Below are 25,856 nucleotides of genomic sequence, written 5' to 3'. Positions count from 1 at the left end.
CTGAACCATGTTAATTAATAATCCTAATTACCACACATTGGAGCAGATGTCTGGTACGTGTATAGGTGCCCATACTTTGCTGACATTTTAAATCAGCTTTTCATAGCAATAGTTTCTTCTGCACATGTGAAAAAAAAGGTTTTCTTCATTTCAATGAATTCAGTTTATTCAGTTACTTATACCTTCAAAGTTGACAAGCTAACTAGAAGTTTAAAAAAAAAGCAGAAGAGCTTGGCTCCCACTTCCAATTTATGAATGAAAGCTAGGCACACTCAGAGAAGTCCTATCGATTTTAAAACTCTGAAGTGACCCAAAATAAATCATTTGAAGTATTAACCACAGAACATACTTTTGTCTAACAATATCATGCAAAAATGTTTTGCTGAACTTCTTCTATGGAAATTCTTCATAGGAAATCCTATGTATCCACTAAATTTAAAGTAACTGTTTAAAAAAATTTTTTTTTAAATTAAAACGATGTTTTGGTGCATTTTTAATACTTCAGTTCTCCTCCAAGCAGAAACTGGAACAACCACAATTTTAAAAACTAATAATCACCTGAGCAAAAGAATGTTTCATTCACCATTATAAAAGTAAATTAAGAATCTGAACAGATGTATGTTAAACCATATGAATTAATAAATGTTTACAGATATAGTTTCCTCCTAATTAGCAAAAAAGTAGTGTCGAATTTATAGTAAATACTATATTTAAATACAAATCAATGTTTTAACCATTGCCAACTAATGTGGATCAACATTTTTACAGAAAAATAAATACTACAAATGCAATACAAGATTAAAAAGGAAAATCTTTTAAACAAGATTTTGTTTGCTGCTTTAATTTGATCTGTCCTACCTCTAGTCACAAGCTTCTGCTGACGAGATTACTAGTTAAAAAGAGGCTAGAGCAACCACATCCATCATGCAAGAAATCAAAGACTAAATAGAGACCAACCTAAGCATTTTTATTGCCTTGTGATCCACCAGGGGCTCAGAATTGAGAGCTTAGAGCAACGATCCTCAACCAGGGTTCCAGGGCATCCTGGGATGCCATGAGATCCTTTCAAAGGTGCCATGGGGTGCCACACATTGTTAGCATTGTTAGGTGTGTAAATACGATTCACAAGATAAACCCAGAGATTTCAAGTAGGAATTCCTGGGTCAAAAACTTTCTGACCTGTTGTGGTCTCTCTCAGTTCTCTGCAACAGAAGAATCTCTCTATTGTTTTTCTATAGTCAAAAAATGAGTGAAAACTAAGAGCTGGGAAGGGTGCCTTGACCCTATCCATGGGTACCTTGAGCCTAAAACGGTTGAGAAAGAGGCCTGCACGAATAGGGACGTATTCGATTCAGATTTGGATTCAGCCAATTCAGATGACAGTGATTTGATTCAGAGATTCAGATCACTGTCCTGAATCGATTTGGCCAAATCAGCTTTGGAAGGTTCGGACCGGCCGGGGAAAGGCAGGCACAGTCAGGTGGCTGCAGGTTCTCCTGCAGCTCCCCCCATCCAGGGAGAGGCAGGAACAGCAGGAGGAGCCACAGGAAAAGCCCCCATGGCTGCCCTACCTGGCCCCATTCCCCGCCCGGCGCCAGCCTAGTCCCAGCACTTTAAAAAAAAACAAAAACCTCCACACTCACCAGATGCAGGAGCAGTGATTGGGGCCTCTGGGCACTCATGGCAGAGCCCCCCTGCACGGTGCAGAGCAGTGGAGGGCAGCGGAGAACACCATCCACTCAGCAGCTGCCCCATGGCATGGGTGCAGCATGGCTCATCAGGGTGCCGTGCCCTGTCTGCAAGCTGGGGCTGGGTGCCACCGGGCTCCGGCTGACACGTGAAGCCGCCCCACCTCCCAGGCGAATCAAACCAGGAGTTGGGAAATCGAACCGGGGACTATGGGAATGTTCAGTTCCCTGAACATTCCTCCAGTTCCCTGATCTTTTCTCCAGCTCTTCCCAGGGGGAGCGGGCCCCCAGATGATGCGGGATGGCAGCGGCTCTGAGCTATTTCCCCAAGCAGCAGCAGCAGCCTGCTGAAACCCAGTGTGCAGATCTGGGGGCCGTGCCCCTCCAGGAATTGCTAAGGGAATGATCAGAGAGTTGGGGAATGGAACCAGAAGCTCCGGCTGACAGGTGGAGCTGCCCCAGCTCCCAGACAGCGCGCGGTGCCCTACCAAGCCACCCTGCACCTGCGCCATGGGGCAGGGGGCGAATCCCACTGCCCTCCCCGCTGTGTGTGGGGGGGGTCTGCCATGAGCACCCAGAGGCCCCAAGCGCTGCTCCTGCAGCCGGTGAGTGTGGGGCATTTTTTTTTCCCCAGGAGGCTGGGACCAGGTGGGGGATGGGGCCAGGCAGCACAGCCACTGGGGTTGTTCCTGCAGCTCCTCCAGCTGCGCCTACCTCTGCCCCAGCGGGGAGAGCTGCGAGCGCTCTGCCTTGCTGTCGCTTACCCAGCCAGCGCACAGGGGGCGCGATGCAAGTGCAACTCGTTCCAGGCGGCAATATGGTATAGCCCCCGCTCCCAGCGCTACCACGGCTGCATCAACACTGAGAGCAGGGGCTCTGCCGCACTGCTGTTTGCCAGCTCATGTGGCAGGCATGGATGCAGGCACGACAGTGCTGGGAGTGGGGACTATGCCCTGCTGCCACCTGCCCACTTCTGCTTCCGCCTAGAGCGAGCTGTGCCCGCGTCCAACCCACCCTGACCCCGACTGGGAAAGCAGCAGCAGGGCAAAGCCCTCACTCCCAGCGTTACCATGCCTGCATCCCGGGCCCCGCTGCCCCTCCCCAAGTAACGCACCCTGCTGCCCTGGCTGGGCAGCTTGTCCCAGCCCTCACTCCAATCCCTCCCTCCCCCAACCCCAACAGATTTACCAGCTGGAGGCAGGTGTCAGCTGCCTGTTTAGTCTATGGCCGAATATTTTTCCCAAAGCTTTTCTGAATCTATTTGGATGCTTCAAATCAATTCGATTCAGAGATTTGGTCCCCGAATCGAGCCGAATCTCCTCTGAATCCTATCAGCTACCAAAGCTTTGGACAGGACAGCCCTACTGAGAACCACTGGCTCAGATTTGTGGAAGCAATAAAATGATTTAGTTGACTATTTTATGGTTCCTGCTAATACCAAGTTTCCTGGCTTCAGAAAGACCACTCCATTTTTGGCACAGCTGGTCTTTAAAACAATGAGACGATTACTGTGACCATGTACCCCAGGGTAGGATTAGCATTTGGGGAGAGACAATAAATGTGGTATAGTAACTTGAAAAGTATGCACCTGTCTTCTCTCAAGACTCAAGACTATTTACTTAATGTCCTTGTGGGACAGAAAGCTGACAAAAGGTCACTCTCAAGATTTGCATACCTACTTGTTAGGGACTTATTCTAAAGAGCCGAGATATCACCTGGAATCCTCAACCCAAGCTAAGTCTTACAGTATGGGAGGAAGTTCCCCCCTCTAAGAAGTCTTTGCTCTCATCCTCATAACCCCTGAACATTCCTGGGGTACCAGATGGGGAGAAATTACTCTTTCAATCACACAAGATTTCATCTGAACAAATAGAGGATTGAGACATGTCAGCATTTCCTTACACAGATGATTCAGTCTCTCTGAAGACCTGTGATGACAGCTGGTGTGAAGAAGCAATGGTTTGCTAATGAATATAGCAGATACTATGTATATGCCCTTCTAGCCACCCCAGAATAAAAACTCAGTTTCAAGAAACTAAAGCATACAGAATCTGGAATATCATATTCTACCTGTGTTTCCTGTTCTTTAGGTTTATGCTACCAGAAGGAGCTCATGCCTAACTGTCTGGAAGGAGTCGGTCACAGTCTTGTATGGTATCAGGCAACAGACATGCAAGAAGTTACCCAGGGAAGTTATAGGTTTCCTCAACTGGCTCTACATCAGCTAGCGCAACTACTGCATGCATCATTGTTTCATCACAGAAGATCTAATGCAGCAAAGCCAGCAATCATTTTCAAGGTAATAGCTGCAGAGAAAAAAATTGCTCTGGAGAGATGAAGAGCTTAAACTAAGTGAAAAAAGTCTTAGCAATCTTCTATAAGATTAGATATGCTTGCTTTAAAGCTGAAAAGCAGGAAAAATTCAGTTCCAGCAGTCAGGGTCCCCTCAAGAAGCAGTATTTTCATTTCATTCACATTTTAGTTCAGCAATGTATTCTCTTCTGCTGAAGCCTCTCCCCTGAAATTGGTCCATTATTTAATTCACGATTAACTTTTGCAGATATAGAACATGAAAAGATATGCCTTAGGGGAATGCCACAAGTTGTGGATAACTGAACTGCTTCAAACAAATAATTTATTTTATCTACAAAGGCTTGCAAAGATAGCTGCTGATGCAGGTCACTGCCATAAAATTCAAATTCCTGATATTATACAGTATCCTTCTTCTAAAGCATACAGTAGTTATAGAAGCCAGCAAAGGATATTTTACTTAACAATATATTTAGATAAGTATTTAAGTTTTCTAATGGGACACTGTTTTTCAAGACTATCAGAGAACAGCAGTTAGTTTACATGAAATTTCAAGTTAATTTCAGAAGTACAAAAGAGTGAATTTAGCATGTCTTTCTTTCTTGCTTTAGTTCCAAGTTCTATGCATACTGGTATCCTACTTCTTCAGTCTAACAACATACAATAATTCTCTCTTATAGCTAAAGCCATACCTCAAATACTCCAAAGTAGTTTTTATTCCCCCCCCCCTATATTCTTTCCTTTTAGATGAAAGCCACCAACCTTACCTTTAGCTGCTGTTCTCCCCATGGTAATTCTGTGATCTTCCCTTTCACAATAAAAAGGCTGAAGTTGAAAGACCAGTTAATTCTTCCTTTCAGCACAACAGGTTCCTGCAGAGCAGTGATATAGCAAGTTAGTTATAAGCCCAATACAAAAACTACTATGCCTCAATTTTAAACAAGCAAAAGTTTAACAAGTTATTGGTTGAGAAACGCTGTGTAAACAAGAGTCAGATCAAAGCAATATTAGAAAAAGAAGAGGGAAATGAGAAGCTTCAATGTTTGTATTAAAATAAACCATAAAAAGTGGGGGAAAAAGATCAGGTAGTGAGTTGCCTAAACCAATGGATTCAGCATGAAAAAATAGGTTTTAAGTTTCTCTCTCTCTCTAACAATGATCTATTTGAAAAAAACCCTTGTGGGGAAATGTGCACTTTAAGAGGTAGGGAGAAATAATCTGAAGTTGGGGACCACATCACAATAAAGTGTGATACAACTGCCTGCTAATATATGTGGTAAGTGATATCCGAATATAGATACCCATTAGAGCAACACTAGTCTCAAATACAGCTCAGGTCTGTATTGTTGTGAATTTTAAAAAAGAGCTGAGCCACTACACCGCTATCAAAAACAATATACATTTTTTGCTGCTAGCTGTACCTTTGCTGCTGAATTTCACCTGCTTTCCGGTGAAATCAAAAGTAACATATGTGCAAGTCTGGCAGCAACAATGCTGGCAAATCTTTCTGTTTTTCTGTTCTCTGTGAAAATTTATTCAGGACAAAAATATTAAACAAATTTTGATTACCAATTCAATTTCAACAATTTACCTTCAAGACTGTCAGTTCCAATTATGTTATGGTTAATAAAACCATGTTTTAAGATTTTTGTAATTTACACAGGGTCCCCAAAATAAAATTTGACTCAAGAAGCACATTTCTACATGTTAGATATATTTGCAAAGCTAGGCATGCTATAGAAGCACTACCAATACACCAGAACATTTAAATATAATTATTACAATAACTAAAATTAAATATTAACAGAAAAGTAAAACAATTTTTGCTCCATACTAATATGCATAAATAGCCATCACTATTAGGGGTGGCAATCCGTTTAAACATCCAAATAAGTTTGAAACTATTGCAGAATTCCACAAAACGTAATCCAAAACTTGTCCTCTTCAGTAATAAAGTATGGAAGGTGATGCAGAGTCAAAGTAACTCCTTTTATGGGTGGATTACTTTAAAACTGTGCATGGTTTTTATCTTTTTTGTTCCAATCACCAGATTGCACTTGGTGCAGTAATAAAGATTCCAACCCTGCAGTGATAGTCATCAAGTTTAACACAACTGGAGTGTCTGTCAGAAACATAAAAAGGATTCCAGCATTTCATTAGCTCATGTAGCACCAGATAGACTATTTTACAGCATGCCTACCAGCCTGTTAAAAATGTAAGACAATTGGAAGTTCTAAAGTGCAAACCCAACAAGCAGGCATAAAGTACGCTGCTATTTAGAAAAGGTGTTACTTAAAAGCCTAATTTATTCTATTCAGTGTTCTTATTAGGTGAGCTTTTAGAAATTCTTTTTAGCCATATATGAAGCTGTACTTGAAAACTACACTTCTAAGCCTCCAGCTAGAAACTACCAGGCTGCTTCAAAACAGCATTATGGAAACTAAGTTTCACCCAAGAGAGCGTGAGTTAGTCAAAGCTGGGGTATAAACACTTTCTGGAGTAGAGGTAGGGCTTACTTTAGTTCGCCCCACTTAATTACCTGCCTTCCTGATGGTTTGTCATCAGCATCATCCACTGCAAACTCCCTAGCCCAGACAAACTCTTCTCATGCAATTTATGTCTGGCCTTCTGATCAACAAAATGTAGCACACTCCCCTCCCCCTCAAAATTAAGGAATAAAAAGAGGACAAATATGGAAAGTAAAGCCTGCACAGCTCCCTGGGCAAGAGTGTGGAGAAGTTTACAACATCTCTGAATGGGTGAGTTTAGAAAGCAAGCAGAGCAGATGATAAAAAGAAATGTGTTGAAGTAAGAGAGAAGACTAATATAAATTTAGGAGCTGAGAGACAGAAATAAAGGAGGAAATGAGCAGAGTGGGATTATGATACAGAGAAGGAAATACAGATGCAACAACAGAAGTACAGGAACAGAGATAAGACATCAACAGAGAAAGTGAATGAAGGGGAATGGCATAAAAGCTAAAAGCAAAGAAAAAGAAATAAATAAAAACTAGGATCAGTGCACGTCAGCCACAGACAAGAAATGTCTCAAGAAGAGTCAAGTTAGGCTTTGGAAAAATTACCATCAATAAGGCAATTCAACAATAAATCACTGGAACTAAGTAAGCTAGGCAAACTGGAAATTAAAAGGCAAAAAGACTAGACACAGAAAGTACAACATTAGCTTCAATGTTAAATATTCACAAATGGAACCCAATAAAATAAAACTATGGAGGAGTCCACATCCTCGCTACCAACACTACTTACATCTGGGATTTCAAACTCCACTAAATTCAGTGTTGTCCCTTGCCTCTTCAGCTTCCCCAACTGCAGTTAATTTTAAATCAGATGAAGAGCCTGGGTCTGCCTTTAACTTCCTGATAAGGCTTTTGTTGTCAGGCCTCATTCACCCTTACTAGTCACCTCCCACTGTGAGAACGCTTGGTTAACAATGTATCTATGGACAAGCCTCATAACGTCCAACATTACTATAATGCAACACTAAAATGTCAGAGACTGGAAACTATTTTCCATCTACTTTAATACTGCTCTTCCAATTCTAAAAAATACCCTTGAAAGGCAAGCAGTGGTATTTTTTAAAGTGATCACAACTGTCTTTTCTACTTTATCCATGCCACTCACACAAACAAGCACACCAGGTAAATATTCCAAACCAAATCTTGTGCTATAAGGAACAAATTATTTATTCCAACATTCTGCTTGCTCACACGAATACAGCAAAATACATGTCACATAGAGAAACACAATGAGGTTCAAAGAAAAGTAAGCTCCTACTGGTTCTTGGTTTGACAACCAGCAGAGAAGGTAAGAGGGTTTTTTGTTTTGTTTTGTTTTGTTTTGTTTTTATTGCAGCCTTTCATGCCAGCCAGTCAGCTGTTCTCAGCTCAGGTAAACTGTGAGGAAGGAGAGGAGACTTTCCTGATGTCAGTTATGTTTTAGTCCTATCAATGCTGATGGTGTAATTCAAAGACCCAATTTTCTAGTTCTCAATCACAAAGAAGAGAGTCAATGGGGAATTTTGGCTGGGTGGGACACACAGCCAGGTCAGTCCACTTTCATTTTTTTTCATAAAACACAACTACAAAATACCAAGTCAGACATGTAAGAATATTTAATCAATCTCACACTTTAACGTGTTTAAAGTGACAGTCAACTTGAAATCTAATTAAAAGTAGTTTCAAATACTATACCTCCCCTAAAATTTTACTCCCCTCCCTGCCCCCCAAAACTGTTCTTTACATTTTCTTAACATTTACTCTTACCTTGGATTCTCTGTGAACACTATACAAACAGCATAGGACCTCTGCTAGCAGGCTGAACACTGAAACTTGCCTATACACAGGCAAGCTGACAAGAACCCAAATATTTCTCTCTCTGACCTTCATTTATACATATCTTCACTTTGCTTGTAACATTGTCATACAGCGTTTTACACTACAGCTTTATAACATTATACATAAGTGCAGGTTATTCAGTGATGCAGGTAGCTAGTCTATATCATCTGACTCTCAATCTTTTCCCTCATCTGCCCTTTGCCTTCTCTTTCCAGGTTGTTATACCCAGGGCTGCATCCTGGTTTAAAGCTTTTCATGGCAGAAACTATTTTAGTTTAATACTGTCGAGTGCATACTACAATAGTAATGATTCGGACTCAGGATTCCAGGCACAACAGCAATACAGACCCACGTACAAAGGTTCCAAAATGTGTAAATTTTAAGTGAATGGTGCCTCTTTCAGCTGATTTTCAAAATATATGAAAAAGTATTGTCTTAATTCAATCAGTATAAACCCATTTCTTATTTTTAAGAGAAGAAAAACTTCAATAAAATGTTGATAAGTCTTGGGGGCCAGAAGGGAATGAGAAAAGACAGGCGATTTACAAATGTATATAATGTTAAGTATTTTAAAATAACTTTTGCTATGTACTCTGAGACAATATATCTGACATTCTGGGTCCCAGAACCATTTACTACTATTCCAAAGGAGACTGTCACACAAGTAACTATGCACAAAGATGGCAAACATCTTACTGACATCAGTTGAATAGTTTTTCCTTCCTTCATAAGTAGAAGCATTTATTTCTGTTTTTATACAGAATTGGGTCTAAAGGAGAATTCCTTTTATTCCATACTTTTTTAAAAGGAGAAGGACAGGTTCAAGCAGAAGTTCAGTTTTCACATGTTTATGCAAGGCTGATAAACAGCTCCAGAAGCCTTCTTTACTATTTGATAAAAATGCTGAGCCAATTTTTCTTGCATGTATTGGCTTTTTCAGAGAATTGTATTATTAAAATAGTAAATATAATAGATCAGCTGGTTAGTAAAAACAAATTAGATATAGCAAAGTATTTCTTAAATTGCCGAATTCAAAGCATTAGTTATATGTATTACTTAACAAAAATATCCCGTGTTAATAGTTGTTTTGAAGAACAATACAAATAGTTTTCTTTACTTGCATATTGTAAAAAAGACTATAAAAAGGTTTACTGTACAATATGCAACAGATAATTGGCATAAATAGTGATACATTTTCAACTAAAAGAATGTGTTATAAAGGCACTTCAAACATCATTTAGACTGAAGATATCACAAAACCAAATGAAAAATCAGTTTTCACTGAACAGACTTTATTTGAATTAACTCTTCTTCACTACTCTTCAAATTTTCTATTGTGAATATAAAACAAGCCACATATTATTATATAAAGATTTCATTATTACAAAAAATTAAGCTTGCTGATGTAGCTGCAAAATTCAAAATAACCAAAAGCATAAATATTTCAATGTAAATTAGATTTCAAAATTAATTCATTTCTAGAAACATGAGGTGGTGTTATACAGATAAAAAATAAACATAATCCTTATACTAATACCACTCTGATATAAAAGTATGAAACTTGATTCAAAATCAGCTGTTCAACAATACTTTTAAGGATAGGAGGGAGGCCATACTGCTTCCCTAGCACTACAGATGCAAAAAAGCTTTCCCATCCCACTGTCAGGTTTTAACAACCCTAAATCATCAGACCTTAAAAATGAAGTGGGATGTAAGGTGCCAGCAGCTCAGAGAGAGAGCTGGAACCCAGCCCCATTAAGAGCTCTAAATACAATTAAAACCAAAATCTTAATGTTAGCATCTGGCTGTACAAGAGGCCAAAGGAGATATTTTAAGGGGAGGAGTTCCATATTCTAATAACTCAAAGGTATGTCTTGAACCATTTTTAAATTATATGAACTTAGCTGAGATTTCTTAGTAGACAGTAATTTGTTAGAAGAGATAATAATATTTCTGTAATATTTAAGATTGTAGGTAAATGTTTGTTTAAAATGAAATTAGGTATTCTCTCTAACCCTTAAAAAAGGTCAAAGTACAATAATTAGGCAACATTTTATTTTTACTACAGCTTAGTTACATAACACAAACGTTGGGCAAACCATGAACTTGGTAAATTTATTTTCTCATACGTCTATGTCATTTTCCATATCCCCAAACAAGCCCCGCTATACTCATCAGGCCACAACCCTGACCCTGTTCAAATCATTATCACCAATTTCTGCCAAGAAGTAAACAAAATCTTGAACTTAAAAATAACTCCATTTTCTAATTTTTTACATGTACTGAATCTCCACATCACATAATTGTTGTGCCCTGTTCAATCTTAACCTTTCTTTCCTTAACTTACCCTTATTTGCCACAGCAAGGAGCTCTCTATTTGTTCTTAGAGGCACACAGCATACCTTTGAGGAAACTGCAAAGAAAACAGGTAAAGGGGAAGAGGAAGGAATTGCTGTTAGAAGTACGTTGAGAAATGCCCAGAGGCTAGCATGGAACCAGGCACTACAGATCCCCATGGAGCTGTCTACATTTGGCCAGACAAGCAACAGGTAGTATACAAGGGGCAGTTAGAGAATGTGCAGTGAAATCCTATGACAGTGTGGAGGATTTGGGGCTACCAGAAAGTCTAACCTAGAAGGACTGCAGCTAGAATCAGCAATGGTTTAACACATGAACTCTGTATATTATTTGGCTATGAAATCCACCCCTTGCCACCGTAGAGTGATTCAGAATTGAAAGTCATTTAAAAATAGGTTTTTAACCCTCATGGCTACTCAGAAAGACTTCCAATAAACAGAGTAACACTGATGACGGCTCTGACGGGTGCTGACTGCCTCTTTTATCTCACTGTTAACTCTGAAATGAACAAGACAATATCATTGTTAGGTCTACCATTTTAGCACAGTACTTCAGACACAGTGCTTATCTCCAATACCCTTTGAACACAATATCAAGCATAGTAAATAGCAGTATTGTCCAAATTCATCAGCCATAAGTTGATTTTTAATAAAGTTGTAGAGCTGAATGGAACATTTATTTCACTGTAAAATCATTTTTTGTATTCAAACTACTTCGTGGGAATTTAACATGCAAAGTAACTACTGAAACAATAGATAGCGTGGTGCAATTTAGATTTTAGCAGAAGCCTAGAAAGACCAGATTAATTCATTCTTTTTTCAGGGAGTATGGGGGAAATTACAGTCCTGAGAGCTATAAGTACATAGTCAACCTAAAAAGCATGAACAAGAGATAACTTGCCAATGCCAGCAGGATCCAGCACAGCCCAAAAGGCTCCTCAGAGTGCTTGAGTGCATAGGAGGCACACAGGCAAGTGATAAATACTGAAGATTAATACACATGCTAACAGTTGTTTTTGCTTTTTAGTCATATCTATACATTTGCCATTATTAAATCTGGCTCAGCTACACAGCAGTGAAACGTCCACTCAGCTCTAACACATGGGCTTCACTTACATATTAAACTTTTCTAAATGGATTTTAACAAATACACAAGGATTACAAGAGTCCATTGAGCTTCCCTCAATCTAACCATGATAGATTCTACAAGGTGCTTAAATAAAAATACACACTTCAATTCATCTACTCACCTACACAAAATGGTGATACTCGTAGGTGAGCTTTACAAGTGTCAGATGCTCCTTGCGCTAATATACACTAAAAATGATCAAAAGCTCAATCTACTTACTCTTTGCCTAAGCTAAAAGGGATATCACATTACTTTAAGAAAACAGCAATTTAAAGAAACCAGTCAAATACATAACTCATATTTTCCAGAAAATCCTTTTCCCTATCATTTCACAGTTTTAATTAATTCAATGTAATTAAAACTGTGTAATTTTCAAAGCTGAAAGGACAAAATTATGCAGTCTGCCTTGTATCCTACTGCCTTATTTATTTAAGACACTATTAGACAAGTGGAGAGCTGTATAAACTGGTTTAGTGTTGCCTGTATGTTATGGTGACACCATCAACTTGAAAAATCTTCTGAGAAGGCTGTGTCTGATACACCTGGCCCCTAAGATTACTTTAACTTCAAGGAATTCAAAAGGAACTATTGCTTTGGCTGTTTACTTTGTGCATCTGGCCTCATCTTGTGTCAAAACAAGCTTATCCCTTTTAGGTCATAAGATGTTTCTTTGATGAAAAGTAACCCTCTCACATCAATATGGGGGAAGAAAAATACCTTCTAACAAAATTTAACTGTAAGGGAGGGTTTTTAGGCATTAAACAAGTGTAATAGCAAGCTCTTTAAAAATCTTAGTCCATTAAAAAAATTCAGTGTCCCTTGAAACACACTTAAAATGTTCTAGTGCCAGCATCTGCTGTTCATGGAACATTAAAATTAAGGAGTCCCAGGTGATTAATTGTGGACTGCGTATCCCAGAGTAGGTTTTGTTTTGTTTTTTTAGCAATAGCAAGTTCAGTAAGAACAGAGATCTTTTATCCCACCTCAAAACCTCACAGAACAGATACACAGCCCCAAAGAGCTGTGATGAGATAAAGATGATACTGTGTGTACATGGAAGGAGTAAGCAAATATGGACAGAATCAGATGAGTAACATTAAGCACTACTCATCTCATCTATACTTGCTAGGAAAGCAGGGTTACCTATTCAACAGTAACTACAGTTCCCCAAGATGATGTAGTATAAGTGTACCACTGACTTGTACATCCGAGACTGGAATTTTTGAACAACAGTATCCATCAGGTCCTTTATCTTCATGTGCTCTCATGCCAGTGTATAAAGGGTGGAGCAACTGCATCCCACCCTCCCTTTCCTAACAACCTGGCTAGGGACAGAAGTTACACATAAACCAATGTAAATGATAAGAAACTGGTTTACACCTGTAACAGAACAAAAGTTCAGTGCACGTAAATGGGTTTCAAAATGGCTGAAACTGGTTTAAGATAAACCTGGTTGAATGTAGTATCAGACTTAACTAACTGAGGTCAAACTGGGAACTTCTGTTCCAGACCCCTTCCTCATTCAAGTTTAAGCAGAGTCCCCCAGCACTCCAGCATGCTTTGCAGCCCTGGGCTGTGCTGTGCTGTGCTGTCTTCTCCAGAGAGCAGGGCTGGCCCTGCCCCTCTGCTCTCTAGCCAAAGCAGGGGTGGGGGGGTATGGCCCCCTGAGGCAAAGTAAAGCCTCCTGTTTTCTGCTCCTGAGAAACTTCTTCTTGATGAGGCAATGGAACTACCATATCTGCTCACACATCACACACTCCCAAAAAAAACCATGCACCTTATTTTTGGAAGACAGATTATAGGCGGGAAAAAAAGATTTTTTCCAGAGCCATGGCCAACTGTGTGACTGAGGACTCAGGAGAGTGCCCAGGAAGTGTGACATCTCAGGAGACAGTCTGGATGAAGCTGCAGGAACTTCCTGGTATGGCAGAACAGCAATAAGGCTAGACCCCAGACCCTTGTGAGGGCAGGACCAAGTCTGTTACTTCTTTACAGTAATTATCTTTTGATATAAATTCCTGAAAATAATAAAGTGTTGCTTCCACACCACGACTCTCATCAAGATACTACAGACTGCACGCAGCAGCTCACTCACCCTCAGCCAGGTCAGTGGCTCTTCAACAAAAAGCTACTGCCTCACCAACAGCTGAGAAGTTAACTTTGGATTCCACCCTTCTATTTGCAGCCCCAGAGAGAAGCTGTAGCCATCTTGAGAGCAATGAGTCAGTGTCTGCTTGCTCTATTCTACCCTGCTTCGATTCCAACAAAGGAAAACTAGCTTCTCTGTAACAGACACACACCCGTTTTGGAGGGCTGATTTTTGGGAAGAAAGGTGCGTGTGGTATGCAAGCAAATACAGTATTTCTTTCTGTGAGACTCTTGCTAGAAGGGACCCCCAGAGAGTAAATTTTGGGAGTGAGAGAAAGGATTGAGGGGAAGGGCATGGAGGTTAAGAGACCTGAACCTGTTCAGCCTCCACAAGAGAAGGCTGAGGGGGGATCTAGTGGCCTGTTACAAACTAGTCAGAGGGGACCAGCAGGCATTGGGGGAGTCCCTGTTCCCCCGAGCACTGCCAGGAGTGACAAGAAATAATGGTCACAAGCTGGCAGAGGGTAGATTCAGACTAGACATCAGGAGGCACTACTTCACTGTCAGGGCAGCTAGGATCTGAAACCAACTTCCGAGAGAAGTGGTGCTGGCTCCTACCCTGGGGGTCTTTAAGAGGAGGCTAGACACGCACCTTGCCGGGGTCGTTTGACCCCAGTACTCTTTCCTGCCATGGCAGGGGGTCAGGCTTGATGATCTACTCAGGTCCCTTCCGACCCTACAAACTATGAAACTATGAATAGGTTAATGGGATAATCATGGAGGTTAACGGGATAAACATGTGCAGCTATGTCCAATTCCCATTTGTATGCATTGATACCAAAACACAGCCCAGTGGGACAAGGTCTCCCAAAGATAAGGTTTCTGGCTCCTCACATTCTCATCAGCTACTGTACATGAGCATGATAGTTAAGAGGAGACAGCAGAAGATGGGATGTGGGGACAGCAGCAGATGAAATGCCTTAATTTCAAGCACAGGTATTCTGGCCATCTGTCCTGAGAATAAGGATGAGCCTATCAATGTTGAGGCTAATATTTGTAAGACTTCCTGTAAGAGGTCAAAGTCTGCAGCAACCTCCAGATAGAACACTTGACCCTACCCTGGTCCTGAAGATATCTATTCTCCCAAATGGGAAATATGTCCATATTAGGTAATTATATTTGACAAGCAATGCCTGGTAGTTTGCCACATGTGTTGCAAAAATACAGATGAGTAAGATTCCATCTCTAAAGATCCAGCCTTTCAAGATCTCTGATCGCAAGCATTACTTTTGAGATGTCCTATACCACTATGACTACCCAGAATCCTGAATTTGGTTAAGAACAGACATGCCTGAAGTTTTCAAAGGGTACTCAATAGCACTTCACTCATTTAGAAGTGAGCTACAGTTTGTCAGTCATTGGTTGGATCTAGTATGCCCTCATTCCTGGAGAGACAATCAGGATTGCTCAAATTGAGGTCAAATTGCCAAAAAAATAAGCTGTCAGAGAGTCTTCAAATTAAAATCAGCTGCCACAGAAATGGCAGCTATGGCTTTGTCAGACCACGATGCCAACTCTTTCAATGCAAGCAGGAGATGATTTTATTTTTGCATTACTCCCAGGTTTTCAGTGCTGATATGGCTCCATGTTCGTGATTTAAGTAATGAGAAAGTAGGATTCCTACTTGCATCCTCTTTAAGACCTCTCAGAATAGGATCTAGCACAGCCCAGTATGTGGATATTACCCATTTGCACTGGGTTGGCCCAATTCCTCATGTCTTTCAAGGTGACAGTCTATATGTAAGGTCTAGGACAGCTCTCAAAAAATAAGGGAGAGGCATCCCTGCCAATGCTCGGGAGCAGCACGGAATGGAAGCAGCAGTAACAAACACAAGTCTTCAAAATACAGTACTGCAAGTTAATGTCTCAACTCTGAATCCTGTGCCTCTGTCTCTCTCACTCCAATGACAGACATCCCAAGAGGAAATCTCAATCATTCCATAATCAGAACCACAAATAGCCCAGTGCTGGTTCACTGAGCCACCTAAGTGGAAGACTTAAGTGATTCATTCTTGGAGAACTGATGACTGTTCTCTTCTTGCTGCTCTTAACGGTGTTTAGACTCCAACTAGTCCTGCCATTGGACCAGTCCTAATGACACTATATGTGCCCAAGGCACACAGACTGAATTAGTCAGTACTGGGTGCTGAAGGAGCTGGCAGTGTGGATATAGCAGTCCAAACTTCAGGGCAAAATCTGAGTTGCCTGGTCTCACTTTCAACAGCATTTTTCTCACCTGCCTTTCTGTGCATGGCAGTAATTCTCAACCTTTTTTATACTCCAAGCACATCAGAATCAAGGCATCCTCACAAAAGTTAGTTCTTCACTTTCATTTGTTGACTATGAAAAAATACAAAAGCAATTCTTCTATTGCAAGAACTCAGAAAGACCACAACAAGTCAAACTGTTTTTGACACTATTGATCTATAACAAATCCTTGAGGACTGGGTAACTATATGGAAGTATAGCTAAGTCAAAAGCTATTAAAAGCTATTTGAAACCTCAGAGTGTGTTTTATGACTCATCACTGGTGTATGGTATCTGCTCAAAAAGACACTCCTTGAAGACAATCAGTTGATGCTTTAGAAGTGCTTTCAAGTGAAGCACATTACTTGCTCAAGCAAGTACAATGGAGCCACATGATCCCTGACCTGCAAATCTCCAAAAAGAAGGACTGTATACTGCACTTTTATGGAGGTTGTGGCACTCCCCCAGATGGATGAGGTATTGGAGTCTGTCACAGTTTGAGCAGAATTTAAGCCCTGAAAGCTCAGTGTGATGGGTACATAACATTTCTCTCCATTGTAGAAGGAGATGGACAGAAGATTAGTGGAGTAGCTTTTGTTTTTTAATATAAACTCAGATTTGGAAGTATTGGGTTTTTTGCCCCAAATTTAGTCCAAGTGCAGTCTTGCAACCATGGAGGGAGCTAATAAAGTGTTGCAGATGCTCCAACCAAATCACATTCTGTTCTGTCTCTTGCTCCCAGGGGAATGGGTATGTGAGACCATGGTAGACACTGCTATTCAAAATAAATATTGTGTATGAAGAAGGTGCATGTGCATCTCTGGTAGGAGCCATGCTGGAACCTACTTGAAAAATCAATTGGAATTTACTTATTTTTTTACTTTTCCACAGGCTTTGTAAGAAACAAAAGAGGTGTTACACAAGCAGTCATCACAGTATACAAGACATGATTTAACTGCATACAAGGGACCCTCATGCAGACAGCAGGATGTTTATGGCTTTGTTTTACCATCTTTCTTATCCTCTTGTCTGGAGGAAGACCAGGTCATCATCTTTTAAAATGAAAGAACAGGTTCCTCTGAATCATTTAACATCATGCTGGTGAGTTGATATGCTCAGTCTTGCACTTAAAATACCACCAACATCTTCTTTGATATTAAGCAACAGCAAAAAGCAGTTTGCCATTAACTGTACTCTTAACACTGCATTTATATCCAGTAAGTCCAGGACAGGAAACATCTACATGCTCACTGTAATGAGCCACGTCAGAAGAGACCCAACTTAAAACATTGAGGCTGTTTTTTCCACTGAATCTTTTTAAGTGAAGAAGAAAATTTATCATATAAACATGTTTTTAAAAGGTAGACGATCTCTCCAGACATCAAAGCCAGAGCCAAGCTTTGGTCATTTACACAGTTCCTTCTTGTACCAGCAATTTATCTTCCCCCCCACCCCCCCAATAACTAGAAAAGAAGCATATTTTGAAAAACTGAACTATTGCAGGGTATTCATTCCCAAATACACTGATATAGATGTATAAAAAACAGCCAAAAAATCTTCAGATTTGCAGCAAAGAATTAGCTGACATAATGTTGCTGATTTTAACATTCAAAATGCTCATCAGACATTAGTTAAAAGACCTTCAGTTTAGTGATAATCTGAAACGGAAAAATTAACCTTGGTTTTACATCATACTCTTCTTCTTTGCACCTTGCTTTTATTACTGTAAAGCGGCAATTCTCAACCAGGGTGCCATTAGATCTTTCTAAGGGTTCTATTGAGCCCGATGCAATTTTAATACTGTTAGTGGTGCAAACACCTACACATGATTCAAAAGATAAGCCCAGAGATTTAAAGCAGATACCCATAGTGTCAAAAACATTCTAACCTGTTGTGGTCTGAACTCTCTGAAACAGAAGACATGTTCTATTATGTATTATTTACCACTGCTGTAAAGCTTCCAGTCAATAAAATACTGAACACAAAGATCAGAAACTTGCTCTACTCTCTTAACATCTTTTTTCTTTATACCAACTCCACAGGGTACAGTAAATATTAAGTACTCTTTTTTTAAAAATTACCTTTCCCCCTCCAAAAATAAACAAGCAGTTTGACTGTACAAATAAGTTTTCTGAATGAACTGCCACAGGGTTCAGTGATCTGTAAACTACTGGTGGTCTGTGGAGCACTGGCTGGTAAAACAGAGAGCTGGCTGCCCACATGGTGTTGGCTCTTCTACTTATTTCCTGCTGCTCAACTGCTTGAAAACACAAATAGAAATTCAGTAAATGCTTTCTCACCATTACATTCCCATGTAAGCAATTTCTGTAGTTGCTACAGTGATATGAAGCAATTGGCTCACAGAAAGCTTCCCCCGACATTTGCAAGCTATTAAGATTTGGTCCACACCATGACCAATCTTAAAAAGCCTTCAATTAATGTAAAGCTGCAATATTTTGGCAGAAAAAAAAAATGAAAGAACCCATATTCAGTTAAGATTATACATCAAGTTTGTATGGAGAAGCAGTTTATATCTGAAGTAAGTATATTTTGAAAGCCATCATTCAATTTTAAAAATGTATGGGATTTTTAATTCTTTTGCTGACTAGACTTGTTAGGAATCACTTGAAGGATTCACCTGTTATGACTCACTCTGCATATTTTGAAATGAAGATGATTTTTTAACCTGAAATATCGCACCAAAATACTGACATACCTGGACAAAAGCACTTCTTGCCTATAAAATATAATCTTTGGCTCTAAGGCTGTTTAATTATTGTTGTAGCCTTTTACAGTTGATTAATCAGAATGAGTAGAAAGTGACTGTAGGGAGAAGAAAGGTATTAACATATTTTAAACTGCAATAAGCAAGTACTTAGGAAAGAAACACACATGAAAGTGCTTTTCTATTCCTAAAGTTTAACTGAGCATGAAATTTAACTTTAATAAAATAAGGTTCCACTTAATTACTACAATGCTGCAATCTGTTCTGCAATTTGCCCTAACGACTAAAGACAGTACTGATGAGTAATGTGAAGAGAATTATTTTTATGAAGCCTGTAGTTGGTTTTTTCATACTTTGTCAATTTTGAACAAAGCAATCCAAAGGGGTATTAAATAACATAGCTCTAAAGAATAATCCACCATAATCCACTCTAACTCACTCAGCAATCATTTGTGTATGCCTTAAATTATTTTAAAGCCCATCTTTATGTGTGTTTTACCATAACATTCTTTTTAGACATAGAAAATGTTCCCTTTAGACCCAAAGGTGATTTATTCTTTACTCTTCCTACTACAGTATGAAAAGTGATCGATTGACCAACTCTAAGCATGACAACGTGATCATTTTCTTAAAGCAAATTGCTGCATTAGTAATCTTATGTTTATCTCAATGTTTGGTAAAGAGGCATACTTATGTATTGCATAAATGCATGTGAAAATTAATCATACAATCATAGAAAATTAGGGTTGGAAGGGACCTCAGGAGGTCATCTAGTTCACCCCCCTGCTCAAAGCAGGACCATCCCAAAGCAGGACCATCCCCAAGTAGGTTATCCCAGCCAAAGCTTTGTCTATTTGAATCTTAAAAACCTCCAAGGATGGAGATTCCACCACCTCTTTGGTAACCGGTTCCAGTGCTTCACTACCCTCCTAGTTAGAAAGTTTTCCCTAATATGCAACCTAAACTTCCCTTGCTGCAACTTGAGACCATTGCTCCTTGTTTGTCATCTGCCACCACTGAGAACATTTTAGCTCCATCCTCTTTTGAACCCCACTTCAGGTAACTGAAGGCTGCTATTAAATCCCCGCTCCGTCTTCTCTTCTCCAGACGGACATTTCCTGAACCTCTCCTCACAAGATAGGTTCCGCAGCCCTCAAACCATTTTTGTTGCCCTCTGCTGGACTCCCTCCAATTTGTCCACATCCTTTTGTAGTGGGGGGTCCAAAACTGGACACAGCACTCCAGATTACATTATAACTATAGATATAACATTTATATCAGCCAGTGACTTGGAAGTGCCAGCTGGTTTCCACTACTGCTGTTCAGCACCACTAAAAACCTCATTTTACTCCAAATTATAAAATGAAATTAATACTTGTAAATCTCTTGATCATCAATATCTCTATAGATCAATAGAGATATCTATACCTATACGTTGATAGGGATATTTACAAGTATTAATTCATTTTGTGTTATGGTCCAGAGTAAAATCAGGCAGGTTTTCAGTGGCACTGAAAAGCAACAGTGGAAAGCAGGTGGCACTTCCAAGTCAGGGGCTGATCAGGGGCAGCTTTCTATCCTAAACTCTTGTACAGCTCACACACTTCTGAGTGACTGGCTCTTCTACAGCTCATGCTTTTTACTACAAGTGCTTGTGACTGACTGCCTGCCTGCCTGCACAACGAACTCGGGAGCAGCACCACAGAAAGCATGGCGCGGCCAAGGCCCCTCTTGAACAGAGGGGCATTGACTCACCCCTGGCTATGCAAACACATCGGAAGCAACAAGGAAACCTTATTCCCTGCTCCTCTGGCCAAGCTGGAGAGGGAATCCACGAAGCTTGAGCTGCCTGCCGCTTGAGCTGCCTGCAGAGAGAAACCCACCCTCTCTCCCTTCCTCCCTCCCTCCCAGCCACAACCACCACGGAAAGCTTGTGGCTGGAGTTGTGCCCAGGCAGGCGCAGAGACAGCCCTGAGGGAGGGCAGGGGTTGTGGGGGAAGAGGTAGGCGACGGGCAGTGCAGAACCCAGCACCCCCCTGGGGTTGCCCCAGTGCAGTGTCCTGCAGCATCAAATATGCACCAAAGTGACCCCAAACTTGGGGTGGGGGAGGCAGGGGGATGGGGAGGGCTTTCCCCAGCCATAACTGACCTCCACCTCAGCTCCTGCCTAGACAGAGCAGGGAGCTCTGAGCTGGCTGGGACCCTGCCAGGGGGGAAGGCTACACACACACAGTCACAAGTCACAGGGTCTCACACGTAACAGGCACAGTCACACACAGACCAACACACGGGCACAGAGAAATGGTCATAAACACACAGGTAACAAGAGCCACCAACACACAGACGCAGTCATACACACAGGCACAACACAGACATGCTGACAGAGTCATACAGTCACAGACTGTCACACACACATGCAACAGACACCCTAACACACACAACAGATGAACAGTCTCATGCACGCACGCGCGCACAGTCACACACAAGGTCAGACAGTGACAGACACAAGGTCTTGCACACAACACAGGCACAGTCACACACAGGCAAACATATGGTCAGATAGTCCCAAACACACACACGCACCAGACACGCAACACACACATGCACATAGAACAGACACATGCACATGAAGACACAAACACACAAGGTTGGACGGTGACAGACAGTCTCACACACAACACAGGCACAGTCACACACAGGCAAGCATACGGTCAGTCACAAACACACGCACATGCAGATACGCGCGCACACACTCAACACAGACACACGAGGTCGGACGGTGACAGACACAGGGTCTCGCACACAACACAGGCAGAGTCACGCACAGGCAAACACCTGGTCACACAGTCGCACACACGCAGCGGGAACAGCCGTGCACACGGACACACCTCCGGCGGCCCCGGGCGGCCGCACCCCCAGCGCCGCGGCTGCCCCCCCGGAGCTTCCCTGCGCGCCCGGCTCTCCCGGGGGCCACCGGGGGCGCTCGCCCGCCGCCTCCCTGCCCCGCCCGGCCCGGCCCGGCCCGGCCCCGAGCCTGCCTGAGCCCCGCGCGGGGACACGGGCACACGCACTCGGGGAACAGCTCCACATGCACACACGCACCGCCCTCCGTACGCACGTGAGCACCGCCGCCAAACACACGCGTACCGCTATCTAGTCACACATACGTACACATATATGGGTACCAGCCCCACATAAACCCACGCACACCACCCTCCAGACATACACGTGAGCACCGCCGCCATACACACGCGGGCCACACACACACACGAGTACCAGCTTCACATACATAGGCACATGAAAACCACCCCCCCACACACACGTACCGCTCTCTATTCATACATACACAGGGAGTACCCAGCTCCACAGTAACACATGCACCACCCTTAATACATACACGTGAACACCACCGCCATACACATGCGTACCACCACACACGTACCAGCTCCACATACATAAACTCGATACACACACACACACACACACACACACACACAAGTACTATCTCCACATACATAGACACATGAAAACCACCCTCTCTACATGTACCGCTATCTATTCACGCATGGACACAGGAGTACCAGCTCCACAGAAACACACATGCACCACCCTGCATACATACACGTGAGCACTGCTGCCAGAAACGCACACACCTATCACCATCCACATGCACAAGTACCACCTCCACATGAACACACACTCATGCTTACACATACACATACAAATACCACCTTCCATACATATACACACATAAGTGCCATGCTCCATGTAATATATACTCATGAGTACCTCCACATAAACCCACACACATACTACCTTCCATGCATAGGCACACACACCCAAGTACCACCAACACATAAACACACATGTACCACCCTCTATATACACATGCCCATGCAAGTACTACTTTCTACACATACGCAATCCCTCTACATGCACGCAAACACACACATACCAGCCTCCCCCACTTCATATACCCACAAGACAGAAGCTGCACCGAGTCATTTTGAAAATGAAGTTTAAGTTTCTAAGCCAGTTAGGATTCAAATTACAAAATGAAAAATTAAAACAACTAAATCCTAAACTCAAAGGTAAATGAAGACAATGGGAGTCCATTCTTCTAGGTATTTTCTGGGAAAAACAGAAAAAAAATCCTCCCTATATAGGATCACAGGAAAGTAAAGCTGGGAGAGATTTCAAAAGGTGATCTTGTTCAATCCCCTGCTCAGGGCAGGATGGTCCATGACTAAACCATCGCTGCCACCCTGCCACATGTCTGTCCAACCTGGTCTTGAAAATTTCCAAGGATGGAGATCCCACAACTTCTCTGGGTAGCCTGTTCCAGTCCTTGACCACCCTCCTAGTCAGAAAATTCCTCCTAATCTCCAACCTAAATTTCTTCTGCTGCAGTTTAAAGTTATTGCTCCTAGTCCTGTGCCCCCTGTGGCCCATCTCTACCTCTGTCCTCTCTTCAGGTATTTAAAGATTGTTATCATGTGTCCCCTGACAACCCACCAAGTCTTCTCTTCTCCAGACTAAATAACTCTAGTTCTTTCAGCCTTTCCTCTTAAATCTTGCTACCCAGGCCCCTGATCATATCTGTTGCTCTCCACTGGCCTTTCTGATCTGCCCACATTTCTCTTGAAGTGGAGAACCCAAAACTGAACACAGAGCTCCAGGTGAGGCCTCACTGGTGCTGAATAGAGCACAAGGGCAAGCAACACTTCTGTTAATACCACCTAGTGTGCTGTTGGCCTTTTGGCAACAAGAGCATACTCTTGGATCATACTCAGCCTATGCTCTACTGTAACCCCCAGGTCCTTTTCTGCAGTACTGTAGTCTGTCCAATCCTTCTAGTGTACTTGTGCATGCAGTTACTCCTTGTTGAATCTCATCTGATTGATTAGGGCTATTTTTCTAATCGATCTAGGTTATTCTGAATCCTAGACCTACCCTCCAGAGTACCTGCAACTCCACCCACCCAACTTGGTGTCTTTTGCAAATTGATTAAACATGCCCTTGATCCCATCATCCAAATCATTAATGAAGATAATAGAACAGAATCATATCCATAGGCATTCATATTTTATGTACACGTTAATAGCATGAAAGTTATTAACTGTTGTTTTTTAGCAGTGGTTTTCAACCTGTGGTCTGTGGATCCCTGGGGGTTCGCAAACTATGTCTAATCCTCTAAGGGGTCTGCACAAGGTAACTATAATCAATGAAAAGTACGTAAATACCCACACTTACAATTCAGCGGGTTCCGTACCTCCATTCAAAATTTCCAAAGGGGTCTGCCCCTCGGTTAAAATTTTTTAGGGGTCTGCAGATGAAAAAAAGTTGGAAACCACTGTTTTATAGCATTCTTTAAGGAATTTGGTAGTTAATTAGAACCACATAGAAGATGGACTCTTGCTACAAAATGTTACGTTGTTATCTTTTAGTTTTCTTGGAAAAGCAAAGGGAAAAACGTAGTGGTCCAAACAATAAGGGACAACAGGAGGCAGCACTACTACAAAAGGTTGACATATATCCATATATGCATTATATATGGCATTGTTGTAATTATATATATATAATATACTATATACATATATATAATTACAAAATTGCCATATATATATATACACACATATATATACATATACATATGTATATATAACATATGGCACATACATATGTGTGTGTCTATACAAGGGTGTTTCAGACAGTAGCAACAATTTCAAAACAATACCATTTAATGCTGTTATGATCATTTACTGGACTACATCACTTTTCAATATAATCATAAATGATGGGTGTGTTCAATAATGCTTCCATCAGTGTTCCCCACTCCTATTTAGTTTTCCACTCACTGCACACAAAATAGTTTTATTTCAAAACTACCACCAGTTTTTTAAATCCCCTGATATATGATCACATTGTCATGCTTGGAGTTGGTCAATCAGTCACTTTTCATACTGTAGTAGAAAGAATAAAGAATGAATCATCTCATATATAAAACAAGTTGCCCAGGGAAAATATGGAATTTCCTGTCTTGAATGTTTTTAAAAAAAGTCTTGATAAGCATGTTTGTGTTTATCTAGGGGTTATACTAGATGACCCTTGAGGTCTCTATCAACCGTGATTATTTTATTTTAATAACAGTATTATATTGTGATGTGTGTTTGTATGAATATATATGTATGTATGCACACATACACACACACGCACACCTCCCCCCACTATTTTTAAATGCATTAACATCTGGATATACAATCAAACTACTGTTAGAAAATTTAGATAAGTATTATTTCCATTTTACAGATGAATACACAGAATTGTCCCAAATCAGTATGCAAGTCTATAGTAGCTCTATCTATCTATCTATCTATCTATCTATCTACCCTATTCTTATTATAGTGACATATCAGTATATAAGATTTTAAAATGTACTCATGTTGCCTGAGTGGGAGACCTACACTATTAGTTTCCAGAGACATTCAAATTTGTTTGTAAGAAAAGATTTTAGCTCCGGAGGTCACAAGCAAAGTGTTTCAGATGTTAAGTGAAGCAGTTCTCCCTGCTCCTCATACCATTTGCAAGCAGACTGAACTTAACAAGACTGCTCCATTTTACTTCTGCTATTCATAGTCCTGTCGGACAGCTGTAAAACTAACAATAACTGATAGAGACAGCAATCAGAAATTTAAGCCTTAAAAAATAAATAAGCCAAGATATAATGCATACAACAGGCAGAAGGACTAGGACTTGAATTGAAAGAAATATCCTTTTCCCCTTTGTAATCAAATGGTGATGAAGGGCCTTCAAATATGCCATTCACCTATTAAACTAGCTGATGTAGAAAGAGGGGGGCCCTAACAAGGACCCTAAAACAGTGCTAAATGAGAACCCT

General features: G+C 41.1%; 1 protein-coding gene across 4 annotated transcripts in view; it reads right to left on the bottom strand.

Moving 5' to 3' along the window:
* SCML2 (Scm polycomb group protein like 2) overlaps positions 1 to 21,931 on the bottom strand; it is a 109,564-nt gene extending 87,633 nt beyond the window's left edge. For 3 of the 4 annotated variants that reach the window (XM_025201110.1, XM_014518796.2, XM_025201109.1), the window contains exons 1-3: positions 21,847 to 21,931; positions 10,700 to 10,765; positions 4,766 to 4,870 (exon numbers count right to left, since the gene is read on the bottom strand). Coding sequence is in view for 2 of the 4 variants with exons in the window: in XM_014518796.2 (XP_014374282.1) it covers positions 4,766 to 4,787 (22 nt within the window). In the remaining 2 variants the exon portion in view is untranslated. The remainder of the gene's footprint in view (positions 1 to 4,765; positions 4,871 to 10,699; positions 10,766 to 21,846) is intronic. The other variant, XM_025201107.1, reaches the window with a different exon arrangement.
* Between the last annotated feature and the right edge of the window lie 3,925 nt (positions 21,932 to 25,856).

This window comes from Alligator sinensis, unplaced genomic scaffold (assembly GCF_000455745.1).
Source record: "Alligator sinensis unplaced genomic scaffold, ASM45574v1 scaffold583_1, whole genome shotgun sequence".
Classification (NCBI taxonomy): Eukaryota; Metazoa; Chordata; order Crocodylia; family Alligatoridae; genus Alligator; species Alligator sinensis.
The sequence above is the reverse complement of the archived record's forward strand: the minus strand, read 5'-3'. Positions and strand labels throughout refer to the sequence as shown.